The sequence below is a fragment of the Malania oleifera genome, chromosome 8 (genome assembly GCF_029873635.1).
Source record: "Malania oleifera isolate guangnan ecotype guangnan chromosome 8, ASM2987363v1, whole genome shotgun sequence".
Classification (NCBI taxonomy): domain Eukaryota; kingdom Viridiplantae; phylum Streptophyta; class Magnoliopsida; order Santalales; family Ximeniaceae; genus Malania; species Malania oleifera.
In genome coordinates, this window is record NC_080424.1 from 60,221,232 (window position 1) to 60,239,857 (window position 18,626).

The 18,626-nt window shown below is 33.7% G+C and overlaps 1 protein-coding gene across 2 annotated transcripts; it reads left to right on the forward strand.

The window, feature by feature from the left end:
* Positions 1-647: 647 nt before the first annotated feature.
* Positions 648-17,230, forward strand: LOC131162545 (kinesin-like protein KIN-4C). 2 transcript variants are annotated; one of them, XM_058119144.1, is made up of 28 exons: positions 648-896; positions 1,035-1,208; positions 1,420-1,566; positions 1,678-1,830; positions 1,910-2,163; positions 3,714-3,892; positions 4,162-4,286; positions 4,778-4,814; positions 4,915-5,006; positions 5,084-5,200; positions 5,280-5,393; positions 5,487-5,570; positions 5,652-5,859; positions 6,287-6,387; positions 8,156-8,254; positions 8,337-8,450; positions 8,520-8,636; positions 8,726-8,806; positions 9,764-9,835; positions 9,916-10,009; positions 10,095-10,120; positions 10,312-10,397; positions 12,858-12,926; positions 13,037-13,261; positions 13,688-13,832; positions 15,732-15,773; positions 15,862-16,428; positions 16,620-17,230. In XM_058119144.1, the coding sequence occupies exons 2-28, from the start codon at positions 1,062-1,064 to the stop codon at positions 16,950-16,952; spliced, it is 3,828 nt and encodes a 1,275-aa protein (XP_057975127.1). In that variant the 5' UTR covers positions 648-896; positions 1,035-1,061; the 3' UTR covers positions 16,953-17,230. The 2 variants fall into 2 exon arrangements, with proteins under 2 accessions (XP_057975127.1, XP_057975126.1); XM_058119143.1 differs by having other exon boundaries at positions 649-1,208.
* The last annotated feature ends 1,396 nt before the right edge of the window (positions 17,231-18,626 follow it).

Below are 18,626 nucleotides of genomic sequence, written 5' to 3' on the forward strand. Positions count from 1 at the left end.
TATTTGAAGCTTGGAAAATATTAGAAAAAGAAACAAAAATTGAAGGAATTTATTTTTTGTCATTTGGTAAGTAAGAAAGAAAATAAAAATACGCAACATTAAAGGACAAAAATTTGATTTTATACCTTATTAAAATTTTATTTTTCTTAATTTTTAATTTTATTGGAATAAAATTTTTATTTTTAATAGTATTTGATACAAAGAGAAAATGTAATAAAAAATAAATTTCCTTCTTATTTTTTTCTTATTTAACTTGGATCAAAGATTTTATTTGACGAAAGGAAAGGAAAGAAAAATTAGAAGAAAATTCATTTTTCATGGTATTTTCTCTTTATATCAAACACTATTAAAATTAAAAGTTTTTATAATAGAATTAAAAATTTTTAAAAATAAAATATTAATGATTTGTAAAATTTAAATTTTATCGTTAATTCATTACCTATGTATGTGTGTGTGTGTGTATATATATATATATATATATATATATAATTTTTCTTAATAATCAAGCTTCAAGCCCCAAGCATAAAGCCTCAAGCCAAACGGACATTCGATGGCACGCGAGACGCACGGTGTACCCATCCCGAAGGACCCAATTCCTAACCTCACCCTCACGTGATCCCGGAGGAGGACGCGAACCCCCAACGTCTCTCTCACGTGACTTTCTCATTTTGAATTCGACCGAGCGCCATTTTCTTTAATTCAATTTTGATCTCCACTTGAAAAGCAAAAAGCCCTCTCTCTTCGTGTAGCCGTTCTCTCATCCCCAAGAAGATCTGCTTCACTGCCTCCATCTCTTTCAGAAATTCGCGAATCACTCTTATCCTTTCCTCATACCCTTCAGATCGATTCTTCTTCAGCTCACCGTTCCCAAAAACCTTCATTTGTTTCTGTTTTCTGTGCGTGCGATTGTTCTTCCCGATCTGCGATTCATTTGTTAAACGATTTGTTTTATGCTGCTGATGATTGATTGTTTGCGATTCCTGCTGCGTGAACCCTAATTTAGCGATCAATATTGCTTTTCTGGATTGCGCTAGGGTTTGGCGGATCTGGTTTGAGAGGAGATGGAGGCTTCAGATGCGAAGACAATTCCCCACGAGAAGGATTCTTCTCAATGTGTGAGAGTTGCTGTCAACATCAGGCCTCTTATTACTCCGGAGCTTCTCATTGGATGTACAGACTGCATCACCGTTGTTCCGGGAGAGCCACAGGCACTGTATCTCTTTTCTATTTTTTTGGGAAATTTTTCTTACTTAAAATTCATATGAAAACTATGAAATTTATAATTATTGATATTTATCTTCCGAACTTTGATCTTATTTTTTTTTTCTCCACAATTCTTTACAATGGTTCAAGTCAAAGATATTTGGTTTGAAAACTAGGATGTTAATTTGATACGATTTTTGTTGGGCGTACAAACAGGTACAAATTGGATCGCATGCATTCACGTTTGACTATGTTTATGGCAGCGGTGGCCTGCCATATTCTGCAATATTTATCGATTGCGTTGCTCCACTTGTTGATGCACTCTTCCATGGCTACAATGCCACTGTTCTTGCATATGGCCAGGTTTAGCATCTATTTTGGATCTTAATATTTTTTATATCTTGATTATTTATGAGTGTTTGTTTGGTGTGGTTCAACTATTCTGCTCACTGACTTCATTGCTTGCTTTATAAGACGGGTTCTGGAAAAACATACACAATGGGAACCAACTATACTGGAAATGATAGTGAGGGTGGAATTATACCTAAGGTGCTGGAAACAATATTTTCAAGGGTGGAAGCAATGAAAGATTCTTCGGAGTTTCTTATTAGAGTGTCTTTTATTGAGGTATGGATGCTTCCTTGTTGTTTTCCTCCCCTAAAATGTATAGCTAGGTTCCTGTGTATACTTATTTATTAATTGACAGATATTTAAGGAAGAAGTATTTGACCTGCTTGATCCAAATTCATCAACTCTATGCAAAAATGAGGGGGTATCTCAAGCAAAGTTAGCTGCACCTGCAAGAGTTCCTATACAAATCAGAGAAACAGTGAACGGGGGGATAACACTTGCTGGAGTGACAGAAGCAGAAGTCAGGACAAAAGAAGAGATGGCATCATATTTGTCACGTGGTTCTCTATCTCGTGCCACTGGAAGCACTAATATGAATAGTCAGTCAAGGTGCAGATTTCATTATTTATACATATTGGTGGTTCTTTCATAATCTTTTCCGACTTGTTTCAACTTTTCTACATCTAAAATTGTATATATTACATTTGAATAGGGAAAATTTTAAGCTCAATATAGATTTAGAAATGTATTTTTGTCAATTGAATGAATGATTGGTGGCATTTTTATGCTCAGAAACAGAATAAAAAATGAATCAGCACTTGTGGGCATTCTATCTCATCCAAGCACTTGGCATTGTTCTATGGCTCAAATCTGAACACATTCTTGTTTCTTTTGTTAAGTGTTTTAGAACAATCATCAGGAATTTGTATGATGAAAACATCACTAATTTATAACAAAATAATTCTTTAAAAAATAATAAATAAATATATTTGGAAAAATATTATTTTAGGAAAGTTATGGGTGATTAGGTGTATTTTTTGAAATATTTATGGGTAGTTATAGAAATATGCTTAAAGTATACACGGATAGTTAATAGGGACTTTTTTGAAATTTTAATGGGTAGTTATAGGGACATTTTTGAAAAGTTAAAAACCAAGTCAAAAATGAGGAATCCTCTTTCTAATGGTAGAGATTATTTTGCTTGCATGAATGTGATGGTTTTTAAGTCCTTTTACAGAAAAACATCCACGAGCCATAAAATTATTTGCTAAGGATGTTGCTTCTCAAGGCACAAGAGGCTATAATAATGAAAGAAGGATTCATCCCTCCTGCATTTAAGTGGCATTTGAACCACACAGCCCCTTTCCCACTTATCTATCAAAATGTCATAACAAAAACAAGATGAATTTAAGTCTTCGCAATAAAGGTAACACTTTTAGGAGGGTGATAAAAATAGTCGGGAAAGAAAGTAAAGAATCCCCTTTCTAATAGTAGAGATTATTGTGCTTGCATGAATGTGATGGTTTTTAAGTCCTTTTACAGTAAAACATTCACGAGCCATAAAATAATTTGCTTAGGATGTTGCTTCTCAAGGCACAAGAGGCTATAATAATGAAAGAAAGATTCATCCCTCCCTGCATTTAAGTGGCATTTGAACCACACAGCCCCTTTCCCACTTATCTATCAAAATGTCATTACAAAAGCAAGATGAATTTAAGTCTTCGCAATAAAGGTAACACTTTTAGGAGGGTGATAAAAATAGTCGACAAAGAAAGTAAATATTGCAAGTTTGCAATAGTCCAAAGTACACTCAGAAAGCGAAGAAATGTTTCCCCTTTATTGAAATCTTGAAGGGCCTACAAGATGAGAAGAGAGGAGAAAGGAAATCACAACAGAATTTTGCAATAAAATCTTGCAAATAATATATGCAAAAACTTTTAAGAACATATTTCTGTGTATTGTGTCTTTTATATATAGTTTACTTTGATTAAGGTCATATATCCAAAGCTCATTTTTCATGTATTGAAATTTATTTATTTTTATTTTTTCAGTTTTGTCATGTTCTCTATTTGGATTTCTTTCTATCTTTCCCCTCCCATGTTTCATTTTAATTTATACATCATCATTTTTGACCATTCTATGTTTATGTTGTGTTTCAGTCGTTCTCATGCCATATTTACAATATCAATGGAGCAAAAAAGAACTGTCCAATGTCAAGCTGGAGTTACAAATGATGACACTGGTGATGATATATTAAGTGCAAAACTTCATTTGGTGGACCTTGCTGGTTCTGAAAGAGCAAAGCGAACAGGAGCAGATGGGATGCGTCTTAAAGAAGGTACCTAATTGACTAACTATAAATTATTGGAATATTCATCGTAAAATGGAATTTTTATTACGATACAGGAAGCTTATTTCAGTTGTGAGTTGTTGGCAAGATCAACCTTGTTTGTCTACTTGAGTGGGCTGCTGCATGGTCTTCTGAGTTTTAACTAATGTTTTCGAATAGGCTGTCTGTTGTAAAGTTAATGAGATGTAAACATTTGCTTTAGTTTAGGGATTATTTTCTGAATTTCCTAAGTAATAGGATTCTTTTTCTTGTCCTAGGAATTCATATAAATAAGGGATTGCTGGCCCTTGGCAATGTAATTAGTGCCTTGGGTGATGAGAAGAAGCGGAAAGAAGGAGGTCATGTTCCATATCGTGACAGCAAGTTAACAAGATTGTTACAGGCAAGGGATTTTATGCGTGTGTGTGTTTTTATTTTTTTAGATTAATTTTTATATACTTATATTGATTCCAGAAAAGCATTGTCTCGTATTCTAGTAATTACAATTATGTATTGCTATTTTATATGGTTATGTATGCTTCTTTATTAGTTTATTTTTATTATGTTGGCCAATGAAAAATTTAACTCCAGTTTGGTTCTAGTTTTTTGGATGGGTCTACCTTTAGGATGTTGAAGCATTGAACTGGTATTTGTATGGAAATTGGGAAAATGAAGAATAGAAGATCGCTAATTTCTTCTGTTTTTGTTTTTGGTTGCAATTTTACTTCGAAATTATAACATCTCTCTCTCTTTTTTTTTTTTTTTGCTTAGTGGGTGTTTTTTTTTTTTTATTGGTTTTGCTTACTAAATTCAACTAAGATAGATACACAGCTAATTTACCTTAAGTGCATGAGCAATTGTTAGAGAACTCACAACTTGAATTTGGATTTCTAGGACTCTCTTGGAGGAAACAGCAAAACTGTTATGATTGGTATGTTCAAAATATACATATTTGGTTCCATGTTCTCTCTTACTCTTTATAGTCCTTTTCTTTTCTTTCTGTCTTTCCTTATGGTTTGTGATGAATGCAGCTTGTGTGAGTCCTGCTGACTCAAATGCTGAGGAGACCCTTAACACTCTGAAGTATGCAAATCGTGCTCGCAACATTCAGAACAAAGCAGTTGTAAGTTCTTGTTTGTATCATTATTATTATTTTTTAGTGCGTTTCATTTTGTTCTCATTATTTTCTTCCTACAATAGATCAATCGTGATCCAATGGCTGCTCAAATGCAAAGAATGCGGAGCCAAATTGAGCAGTTGCAAGCTGAGCTTCTTTATTTCCGTGGTGATGCAAATGCACCATTAGAAGAACTTCAGGTAAAATATAGTTAAAAAAGTGTCGGTCTAAACTCCTCAATCGCTAGTTTAAAATGTTTTATTCATCTTTGCTTTCTAGATTCTCAAGCGAAAAATTTCTCTACTAGAGGCAAGCAATGCAGAGCTGCAACGGGAGCTTAAAGAACGTCATATCAGTTGTGAGCATTTAGAGCAACGTGCTATTGATGCTCAGGTTTGTCTTATCTGTTTCAAATGTTACAAAAAACCTTGATGAGCTTCTTACAACTGCAGTTCTCTTACCTGGTAACTGGTTTGAATATCTTAGGTTGAAAAAGACAAACTGATTATGAAACTGGAATCGGCTCGAAATGGTAAATCTTGGGATGAAATAGACTCTAACTCAAATCAGGTTTGGGCCCATAAATATTTTGACTTGGAATATTGTGTTTTATTCAGAACACTTGGCCTAAAATTTTGAACTCTTTCTCAGGATTTTGATTTTATGAGAAGTTATGTGGCAAAAATTCAAGAACTGGAAGGGGAATTGTTACGGCTTCAAAATGTGAACATTTCAAAACCCAGTGGTTTTGATGATTTCCTTGATTTGGATGATGATGGGCCCCACTTAAAAAATGTACATATGACAAGCCCTCAAGACTTTCCGTATGTTTATGATACAAAACCAGGGGACCTTTCAGGTATCCATCAGGAAGATCTTCATACTATATTCTCTGAAAAATTCTTTCATTAGATATGTTCAAGTTTTTAAGTTTTAGTTATCTACTTATCTCACATAAATGATGGTTTCTGGGTTTTTTTTCACTTTTTCTATACTAGATGGGTAATCTTTTAGATGTTGGTTGTGTTTTATTCCTGCCTTGGATTCTCTCTCTGATCTTTGGTTGGGTGCATGCATACTCTTAAAGTGATGCTTTGTATGTTGGCTTCTTGGTTTTCTGGGTAGGGGGTACTTTTTAATTGAGGGATCTTATGATCTTATGCTTATGTCAATTTTTCTTTAGTCAGCGGTCTAGGTGCAACTATGGCTTTTTTCTTTTAAATATTTTTTTTGGCAAAACAACTGTCTAATAATGTGTAATTTATATCGTCCTAACTCAAATTCAGGTGATATGGAAGAGGATGAGAAAGAGCAAGAACATTCGTCTATTCAAGAAAAATTGGATAGAGAATTGAAAGAACTGGACAAAAAACTTGAACAGAAGGAGGTAAACTGTTGTTGGTTTTGGCACATTTGTGTCAGCTGAATAGTTTTATATAGATGCTTTAAAAAGAATTTGCCCTCTTTTTGCTTGCTGGCCAAATAAGATGTGAGCAGCGAGTTTGACCATGGAAAGAAAATTTTGGAGAATTTTTTATAGAAATTTTGTTTCATTTTCATTCATTATAGCATAAGTATTATTCTTCTAAATATTGTATTGCCCATAAGGTTCACTCTAGAGAATCCCAAAGGTCATATTGGTCAAGGATATTGGTAACTAAATTTCCAATTTTCTATATTCTTATGTTTGACACTTTGTTGGATTATTTAGTGAGTTATAGAGAATTATATGCCCTAAATTTTAATATAGGGACCATACTCCCAAGGCATGCTGTTCTTTTTAATATGCTCATGATCTTTATTTATTTTTTATTTTTTAAAAAATTTCAAAGATGAAAGCAAAGATGAATAAAACATTTTAAACTAGCGTCAATGGAAGTGTTTCTATTCAATTCAGTGCTTGAATTAAGTATGCTCATGATCTGTTAAACATGGCTAGTTTTCAGTCATTTTGTAATATGTTTCTACAACAATTCGTGGAAAAGGAATGGAAGAAGCAATTGATCATTAGAAAGTTCAAAAACACAAATGGATTGGAGTAGCTCAAAGTAAAGGAAATTTGACTTAATAATTATTAGTTATGCAAAACTATAAATCCATATGTGGGTGTAAAAGTAGTTACATGATTAACCACCCGCTTGTAAATGGCTATTTGATACCAATAATCTATATATATATATATATTTTAATATATTCACAATCTTGCCCTTCCTTTTTTTTTTTTTTTTTAAATGATTTTCTTTAAGATGTGTTTAGTTTCCTAGTCATTCTGTAATTTATTATAATTAATTTCTACAATTAACAACAACAAACCAAGCCATAAGTCCCACTAGATGGGGTCAGCTATATGAATCATTTTCTACCAATTTACATGGAAGATGCAACTGATCATTAGGAAAAACAAAGACATGAATGAATTGAGTGGTTTCAATCGATGGCAGTTTAGCTTTGTTTGATAATTTTTAGTTACATGAAAGTGAAACTATAAACCAATATATAGTTGTAAAAGTAACTGCATAACTAAGCAACACCTTGATAAAATTTATTAATATTTAATGACTAATATCTTCGTGGGAAAATTGGGAATATTTGAGCTTAGGGTGAGAAAATTTTTAATTCAGATATGGTCTTAAATCATTTAATTAAAATAACAAAGATAACAACTATTAGTCTCACTATATGTAATCACTCCTATACGAAGGAAGTACTCACAAGGGTTAGGACAATCAATCTGGAAGAAAATTATGTTAATATGAAAGGAAGTCCATATAACTGACCAAATAAAATAAAATAACAATTCAAAGCAATTGAAAATGAAGACTCAAAATACCCATGAACTAGGACCCTGCAACAAATAAATAACTCCAAAATCCTACAGAAGTAATGTGAAGAGTAGTAGGGGCTCTACATGAATATTTGGTGGGTTGTGCTGCATTGTATGGCAAACACTACTCCCAAAATTCAATTCAATTCTCAAATCTCAGGTCAAAAATCCACCATCATCCCTTCAATTCAATGCTTGTGTTTGGTCAATTTGCTTCTTTGTTTCTTCTATAAACTTTGAAAGGCTGATTTCTATCATGAAATTTTGTGTATGCTCTTTCTTTCTTAATGTGGCCTGCTGTTTGCTTTGTAATTTGTTTTGCACGTCGAAGGCTGAGATGAAGCAATTTACAAATGTCAACACTTCAATTCTCAAACAACATTATGAGAAGAAAGTTCTGGAGTTAGAACACGAAAAGAGAGCTTTGCAGGTTAGTGTTCTATTGAGGATAACTTGTAATTCAACTTTTTTCCTCATCATACTTAATTCTTCCCCTCTATTGTCATTGGCAGAAAGAGATTGAGGAATTGAGATACAACCTGGCAAATATTTCATCAACCTCTGATGATGGTGCTCAAAGGCTTAAGGAAGAGTATCTTCAAAAGTTGAATTTTCTTGAAGCACAGGTAAAGTTTGAATTCTCTTACCTAGTTCAATCACAATTACACATCTAAGAAGAATATTCTGCCCTGCAGGTTTCAGAACTGAAGAAGAAACAGGAGGCACAATCTCAAATTTTGAGACAGAAGCAAAAGAGCGACGATGCAGCAAAGCGGTTACAAGATGAGATTCAGAGAATAAAGTCCCATAAGGTGATGTTGTTAGTGGACATAAACCATTTGCATTTAATAATGGTTAACAGTTCTCTTCCTCTGATTGATTGTGCGACTCTGTTATTCAGGTTCAACTGCAACATAAAATCAAGCAAGAGTCTGAGCAATTCAGGTTATGGAAGGCATCACGGGAAAAAGAGGTTTTACAGGTGTTTTCATTGTTAAATTTCTATTACATTTTTAAATGTTTCTTGAATGGTCCCTTTAGTTTTGGAAGTAATAGGTTCTTACAGTATTTAATGCAAAAGAATTTTGAGATGTAGAGTAATGCTGTGCCATCATGCTGTTATCATCTTCATACCAAAATAAGTCATGCTGGAATTTTCTTTGAGGTGTAGTTTTCAGATTGATCAAAGCCACTGTTATCCAGTGAATCATTTTGCATAGGCACAAGATGTAGAACTTCATCTTATGGACTGTTTATCTAGGTCATACCTTATTAGTAATTTAGTACACAGACATTCTTGGTTTATGCTCTTGTCCAAATCAGTGTTTTACATACACTGTTCCTGGATCTTTATGAATCATAAATAAAGTTGGGGTGCTACATTTGGACAAGAATATTTAAGAAAGGCTAAAAACTGCTCTTCTTTGCAAGGTTCAGCCTTTTATTTTTTATTTTTTATTTTTTTTTGAAGATAAGGACTGTTGTGGCATACCACAGGAACAACCACCCTGCAACCCCCCCTCCTATCCCTGCCTAAAATATCCTCCCTTCCATTCTAAAAGTTGGGAGGATCCTCACCAAGGGGATTCAAACAAATGGTCCTAAGGGGTCCAGGAAATGAACCACTGGGCCAAAGCCCGTGTTCACAAGCTTGTGCTTTTTAGGTTAATTGGTTGTTCTACATGGTATTAGAGTAGGAGACTGTTTGAATGAATGATGTGTCTGAACCACTGCACTTCCAGAAAAAAAGATAATAAAACCCAAATGCAAGGGAAGGCCATGAGTGAGAATTTTTTTCGGTCGGGGTAACTGTTTGTTGTACAAACATTGTGGAGATGATAGGTGTGTTTCCACACATGCATGCAAGTGGTGGGTGTGACCTGAATTTTTTATTATGACAATGTTTTAACCTCTGACTTGTATTCTTACCTATCTACAGCTTAAGAAAGAGGGTAGAAGGAATGAGTATGAAATGCATAAGCTATTAGCTTTAAACCAGAGACAAAAGATGGTAAAACAATGTACTCTTCAGGTGCTATAATTTTTCTAGTTTTGGAGAGTCATTTATCTGATTTGCTTGTTTTATCTCAGGTTTTGCAACGAAAAACAGAAGAAGCTGCTATGGCCACAAAAAGACTGAAAGAACTATTGGAATCTCGAAAGGCTTCATCACGTGAAACATATGGTTAGGATATCTATTTCTTTATGCCGTTGATTTTACTTTTCCATAACAACAATTACAGAAAATGGACATATTTTTTTGGTGGCAGGTGCTGGAAATGGTCCTGGAATTCAGGTATCCCTAGCTTAATTGATATATTGCTGCACATAATATGTGCTTTTGGTGTGTCTGTGATGAGATAGCAATGATGTTTGTGCATAGATTCATGGTTAAATAGATGTATACTTGCACATGCCATTAGTTTGGTGTTTTTGGGATGTGGTAACGATGCTTCTTCCTTACTAACATAATTTTCTATTTGATAGGCACTGATGCAGGCTATTGAGCATGAGCTTGAAGTCATACTACGGGTACATGAAGTTCGTTCTGAATACGAGCATCAAATGGAGCAGTGAGTCCCATTAATTTGATTTTGTTTTTTGTTTTTTTTTTTCATTAGACTTGAGACCTTTAGTTGTTTAGCCTTTGTATTCTTTTAAAATTTTAATTAGCTTAGAATTTGGCTAATTTGATAGTTTCATGTTTATCTAGTTTGCTTTGCTTTAGGTAAGATGGAATAGGATCAATTTGAATACACCACTTTAGGTTGTAACTTATTTTTGGTCATAAACTATCTTGTTCATGGTGTTAAATTTGCACAAAATTGTCAAAATTCTTCCATCAATGACCCTTCAAAACGAAAGTGGCAGTCATTATCCAGTACAATTTTTATGTCTAAATTTCATGAATCATTTGAAATTTATTGCAATCTTAAAATGTTAGCAAAAGTTTTTGAAAATCTGACCCTGGAACAAAATTTTGTGAGCTCTACATTTTAGAATCAAAAATCAAATTGAAAAAAAATTTCTTTATTAATAAATCTTTTTAATTGAGAATAAAGATTATTACAAGGATATCTAAATTAGTTCTATTTGCATAGGAATTGATATATTACTGATGTATTGAATTTTATTTATAATAATGGAATGTGTTTACTATGATTGTTAAATTACATCTATTTCATCTTGTACAGGACATAGTTGTCATTGATATGTATTATTTATGGTATTTTAGTTCTAAATCTTGTATTGTTGTTTGTTGATGATTTCTAAAATTTATGAAAAAATCTGTGATTTACTACCAATTTCCATCATTTTAAAAAAATGAAATAGAAATATACATGGACATCTAAAGTTTCGTACACCAGGGTTGAATTTTTTGTTGAAATTGAAATTTAAGCCTTAGTCTCCATTTTGATTGATTTGATATAATCTGATCACTTCTGTTGGTTAGAACTGGTTGACAAATTCTCCCAAGATACCATGGTTTTTCATTTTTTTTTAAAAACTATTATATTATAAAGGGTGGGTAGGTGTTTTATTTAAATTTAGGGATTTGACAGGAAAAAAGTGAAAGACTTATAAAATTTTATGACTATCAAATGTCATATCGACTTCTACACCTCACAAATTTTAGTATTGGAAAATTTTCCCTGACATTTTTGAAAATATTGATATATTTGTTTTATATTTTCAGTTGTTAAGTTAATACTTTTATCCATGTGTCTTGGTTGGTTGGTAGGTCTAGGATAAATTTGCTGCCAATAATTTAGGTCAGATGCTGGCCCTTAATCTTAATCTCAATTTTAGATTAATAACTTGCTTTGTTCTTTCTATTTCTTGAATTAAGCATAAACAATCATATGCATGAACACTTCATGACTATGGCAGCATCACATGAACTACTAAACAAGAGCTTTTGCACCAGGTCAATGCCTCTTTGTAATCACATATTAGAAGAAGCTGGTCTAAAATTTTGTGTACCTTGTTAATGTCGTTGTTGTTAGAATCTTACAATTTGAGATTAAAAAACACCAAACCGGTTCGAAGCTTACTATCTAAAAACTACTAATCATTGCCAAATCTGTTGATTCACCTCGTGAATCTATGATTCGATCTGAATCTATCGATTCCCACAATTCTGGACCTGTTATATCCTGACAAGCCAGACTAGTTTGAAACCCCCAGAACAACATTTCTTTCTTTTTTTATTGCTTTTATTTTTACACTATTGCCTTCCATTCCTTGTCTACGGCAGTACACTTTTCGTTGTGTTGTTAAGATTCAGAAGTTGGTTTTTAAGTTGTTTGTTCAATTATTATCATTTTTTTAGGTTCATTGATTTTTTTAAATCCGAGAAAGAATATATATGAAATATTATTATTTTTATAATTATTGATAAAACACCAAAATTTCAACTTTTTATTATTTTTTTCTTGATTCCTTCCTTTGAACAACATAAAGTCCTGACTCATTCTCTTACTTTTCATTTGTTTTGGGAAAGCATACACATGAAATATGAATTTTTTTTTTTGGTCAAAATTTAGATGTACCATTTCGCTTGTTGCATGCATGTCATTTAGAATTGATTTCGGAAATTTTTACTGAATCTTATGATTCAATTCAATTCTCGATTCTTGATTCCCAAAATTGGAATTTCAAATTCACGATTCAAATTTTGATTTGACAACTATGGTTAATGTTTGCTATCCTTGTAGTTTTACTTCAAAGTTAAGAATATTTGAGTCATAGTTAAAATTTTCAGTACTGATTCAGTTATTTCATGATGCGATACAATCTTGAAATTCTTCTTTTGTTAATCTCTGTTATTTATCTTACATTCCTTGTTAGTCCTTGAAGATGCAATCTAAGTAATTTATGTTCCAAATTCAATGTATTCTAACTTCTTCTGGAATTTAGAAATCTACAGAAATATTGATATGTAATTTTAAGTTGAATGTGAAATTTGTGATACTTCCTAAAAGTGTTTTTGTTGTGTAAATTGATTCACATATTGCATCTTTGTACTATAGGAGGTCTAGAATGGCCAAGGAGGTTGCAAAGCTAAAGGAAGAAGCAGAGATGAAGCAGAAAAATTTAAGGTAAGAAATTTTGCTGTGAATGCCTTTCCTATGAATTTATGTGTTTTCTTTTCCTGTCCTTATTTTCTTTTGGATCCACAAATCTAAATTGCCTTTGTTTGTTGCAACAGTTGTCCTGAGACAATGTCTCCTGGTGCTAGAAATTCTAGAATTTTTGCTCTTGAAAACATGCTTGCTACTTCATCCAGCACCTTGGTTTCTATGGCATCACAGTTGTCAGAAGCAGAAGAGCGTGAAAGGGTTTTTAGCGGGAGGGGACGCTGGAACCAAGTTCGTTCTCTTGCTGAAGCAAAAAACGTGATGAACTATTTGTTTAACCTGGCATCGTCCTCTAGGTAGTAATTTTATCAATAAATTAGCAGAACTCTTTTCATTTTCTATAATCAATTTGTTCTGTTAAGGCTTGATATAAGTGTAGTATCATTTCCTTCTCTTTCTTTAATGAATTTCTTTTTCATCAAGAACAAAATAACATGCTATGAGAGCAATGGTTGTCAGGATGTCCTCCTGGGTGTCATATTCTGTTGTTCACAGCTGTCATTTATTTTTAAAATTGACAAGAATAAGTGGGTGTTATTCATTGTTTGTTTACAGCTTAAGCTTTTACAGAAAGTGGTGGCTTAAGAGGTTTAAGGCAGTTGGTTTAAATTGTTTAGTGCACTTAAGTTGGCTTCTGTATGACTCAAGTGTTAGTATGCACAGACAGCATCATTTTTTATATGTCTTGACTTGTCTGCATGTGTTCTTCCTTGCCTTCCCAGGTGCCAATTACGAGATAAAGAAGTTGACTGCAGAGAGAAAGATTCACAATTACGAGAGCTGAAGGAAAAAGTAGTCAAACTCAGTTGTTTGGTTAGACAACTTGAAATGCAAAAGCAAGAACTTCTTCATCGGGAAAAGTCACTGGTTAGTGCATTTGGCTGCCATGGGATGCTTGTCACATTTTCGAAATTAACATTCATAGATCTAGCTCCATAAGGTAGCTGCAGGTAGGGGGCTGGGAAGGGCATGGGGTGGGGTTATGAGAGGGGAGAGGAAGTAAAGAAACTATAATTCACAAATTCGAAAAATTGGAGCATTTTGAGTGTGCATCATAATTTAATTTGCAATAACATTGGATGACCTGGTTAATATGGGTTTACCATCTGTTATGATCAAACTAGAACAGCAAACCTTTCAAAATTCTATAAATTTCCATGAGTTCTTTGAGTAGCTGATGCTTTCTTGTGTTGTGTTTTTGTCATGTTCAATTTGGCAGTTAATTGAATGACTAATTGCTGATGCGTAATTGTTTATTTTTGAAAGAAATTATTGTCAGTTGGGATTTTTTTCACCTCAATTCAGTTTTGGTAAGAGAATTAAGGTAGTGCCAAATTTCCTTTGTCACTTGTTTCATGTGATTGCTCTGCATGAGTGATGGAATTTCTATTTCTAGTGACCAGGTTGTAGATTCTTTTTGTTGCTAGAATCTTCGGATTCTCCCTGATTGAAGGATATTGGCGGTGTTTTCCCCCACTGAGGTTTTTCTTAGGGCTTGTTTGGTGTTATTGTTGTTTCCTATTTTCTGTTTCTATTTCAAAATGCATTTATTTATGTTGCTGGTTTTATATTCCTGTTTTCGGTTTTCAGCTGTTTGCACAAAAACTGAAAATCAGGTTTTATGATTTTCAGTTGTTTTAGCAACCTATTGCCAAAAAATTTAATATCTAGAGAAATTTTTTTTATTAAATCATTCATTTTATATGCACTTTTTAATTATAATAAAATAAAAATAAAAATAAAATTATCGTATGAATTTAAATTTAATTAAAATAAAAATATACATAAATTTTTTAAAAAAGTTCTATTACAAAATAGTTTTATTATTTTTTGATTGTCATGTACAATAATAAGATTGTTATTGTAAAGTCAATTTTAAAAATATCACAATTAAGTAAAATAATTATAATAAATTTTTTATTTTTATTATATTATTTTTTAAATATGTATTATTTTTCAATTTTATGATTTTAATCATATTTGTGCAGAATTAATTTAAAATTTTAATTTGTTTTAATTTTATACATATTAACCAAATTGGTTGTTGGTTTCTAGTTTTTAGTTTCTGTTTGGGGTTTTTTATTTTCATTTCTGGTTTTCATTTTTGTAATTTTTGACAGTGATACCAAACAGCCCCTTATTTTTTGAAGTTCAACTACGAAATGTCCTCTCATTCCTATTTTGTTAAGTTTGGTAGGGGTTTTTTCACCTTGTGGTTTTTTGGCTCCTTAATATTTCATGCTTTACTCTCGGAGACAGACTAGAGTGATAGAGTGAATTTCAGTGTCTGACTAATTGTAAAAAATGTGATGACTTTGGGCAATATGGCTATGAATTATGACATAAATGAGTCATCAATTTGAGTAATATTAGATTGTCGCCTAGGTGTGGTAGTCAATACCTAGGAGGACAGCCTGATAGGTACTGTTCCTAAGACTGTATGCGGTGCAAAATTTATGTCTGTGTTGGTATAGTTTTATAGGGTTTTTAGCCCTATGCCTCACCTCAGTTCACTGGTCAGGATTGCGCCACACTAGTACATATCTGATGCTTGCTATTTTTTGGTGGTGCATGACCATGACTTTCAGATTACACAACCTTGAGTAGTGGACTGGTCATATATACTGTTTGATGTACAAATCCTAACAGTTCAGCTGCTCTTGTATTACTTATTACTGTTGTTGTCCTCCTCTATCTAATTAATTTTTAAACAATTGTGAACTAACTATTTCCATTTTTGTTTTTCTTATGTGAACAATTTCATAGAATTTCACTTCCAAGGAAGGACATGTATATGATTTGCGCAAGGTATGCTCGAACTTGTCTCTCAAACCACATGATTGTTTATATTTGAGTTCAATGACTGATCTTTAACTACTGCCACTTATGGTTACAGGGGCCACGGAACTCCATTATAATTGGTGGGAGAAATTTTGAATCTGTGGAGGACATGGACACATCTGAATCAGAGCATTCTGATGATGACGAGTGGGTGGCATCAGAGACTGAGACTGCGACTAAGAAAATACCTACCAAGAAAAAGAATTTTAAAAATGGAAGTGGTTCAGAAAGTTCAAGGACAGAAACTTCAAGTGAAGGAAGCAGTGCTATGACGGGGACAAATGATTCAGGAATCTGCTGCACATGTAGTAGAAGCAGTTTGTGCAAAACAATGAGATGTAAATGCCGAGCTAATCAAGGCACTTGTGGGACATCATGTGGATGTCTACTTACAAAATGTACCAATAGAGATGTTACTCTGGTTAAGGAAGAGTTGGGTGACTTGTCAGAGACCCCTGAAGGCATTGGGAATTGCTCTGGCACCGATGAAGCTGAAAAGAGCCATGTTCTTGCTTCTCAAGGTGCAATGCTACTTCAGAGTGCATTTGTTGAGAAGCCAGATGAGGCCAGTGATGACTGCAGACCTCAAAGAAAGCCTTTATCTGACATTGGGAACACACAGGTGTGTTCTGTTCTTAATATTCCAGACATTATGAACTTCTGGCAATTTATTGTTTTCAAGTGCTATGTTTGTTTATCACTAGATGATTCTGCTGTTCATCTCAATTTCTCCTTGTACAAGGTTCATTTGAATATGACAGCAAAAGATTTTTCAAGGTTTCTAATTTTCTAAGCTTTGTTTTCTTTGTACAGGCCATCAAATCAAATGCACCAAAGCCTAGTCAGAGGAAAAAATGGAAGAGGAAATCAGTTATACAGCTTGTTCCAGTAGCCCCACCTACAGCACAGCCAGAAACCACTGAAGTCCCGAGAAATGTAGAAGACAATGCAATTGAAGCTGACCTCCCTTTGAAGTTGCCAAGGGCAATGCGAAATGTGGCCTCGAATAGCAACACACTCAGAGAAAAGAATTCTGATAAGTCACATGAATCTGTTCCTCATAAGGAGGCTGGTGGTGTTCTTGCTCCTAGAAGCCCTTCCCGGCTGGGAAGAATGCTGGACGAGAAAGAGAATAACCTCCTTTAATTTCAAAGTTAATTCTTTTGTTCCTCCTAATGGGTGAAACGCATAGCAACAGTTTGGGATGTCTTGCTGCCCATCACCTTGAAATGGATTCTTTTGGGTGATCTTTAGAAAGAGTGCTGGGTGTCCATGTGATAGATATTGTCAGAGGATTGATCAATCCTCTTCAGATTTTATTTGTTTATATTGACTTATTGTGAGCAGGGGTGTCTACTGTAATTAACTGAATGGCATTTAACTCTGTCGGCAAGAAAGAACTTATTCAATTGGCCATTCAAGCATTCGTTGTTGTCGTTTTTTTTTTTTTTTTTTTCCATTGAAGTATTATTAAACATTTGAATGGCCACATTTTTTATCACTGCCACTGTTGTATTGGGGATGAAACATTGTTGTCTTGGGAAAAATTGTGGCTTTGAAGCCTTGAACCAGTTGACTGAGTGCGTATGTTTCTTGTCATGCTTAAAACTAACTGCATACTTAAGCTTCTTGTCATACTTGCAATAAGCACATAAGCTTATATGATTTATAGTCAAGTTATTTAGCTTTTTAGCTTTATAATGAACTGTCATGTTAGCACTGTGATGTTTGGCTGAAGACCTAATTCTGGTTTTGAGTTGGTATATCTAGGGCGCTGCATTTCAGATCTAGTATCGAATCCATAAAAATAAAAAGAAAAGCAATGAGAATTAAATGATATTTGAAATTATGAGAATGAGAGTTCAATGGGACTAAATCATAGTTGGGAATGTGTTGAAAGAGCTAAAAATATGGAAGCTAATAGGGAGGAAATCCTGCCAACCTAATATGCTTGGACAGAGGCTGAGCCTGCCTCACCAAAGTAGGCATAGATCAAACAAGGAATTGGATGAAAGGAACCTGCCCTAGTATGGTGCCCCATCTAAGTTGGATAAAGCAGAATAGGGCGATCTAGTTTCCCGCATTAAACTTACACAGGAAGATAAAAAGGAAGCCTCAATTCATTGGAATGCTGAATGCTGCTGCTGTCATTGTTGAAGTTTTTGGGAACAGTGGAATATCATTTTCTTCTTGATTGTATTAAGAGATGTGGGATCCTAGGATAGCTTTCAACTGCAATGAATTCCAATTTGATTTCTTTCTCATTAACCCGTGTTTGGTAGCTCTGAATTTGAACCTCGCGCATGGGTTTAATATTGTACAAAAGTTTTTTTTTGGTAAATGTAATACTGTACAAACGTTATATTGACTCTATCCAAATTCAAATAAATCTGAATTCTACATCCAACAATTATGCTCCCAAACATAGCTTTAGTTTGGCAAATAGATTTTCACAAATTGCATCTTTTACTTAGGGAGGAATTGTGTTTAAAAAATACAAACTCATGTACATTAGCATAGCATTTGGGAGCATCGATTGTGAGCCAATACATGTATCTATATGGATCTGGACAAAATTAAACATAAATTTGTATTGCATTTTGTCTAAGTCCACAAATCCCTTTTTATATTGCATTTAGGAGGGAAGATTACAAGGCGACATATCCACTAACACTAGCAAACCTTTCATTCCTACAGGTACCTAGAAGAGTTCTCCAGTCCTGGGAGAAGTAAGTAGGGGACTCGCCAAACTCACAATATCAGTCCCAGGTCCTTTTTCATACCCAAGTAACAAAGCAGCGCCTTGGAGATAAGATGCCA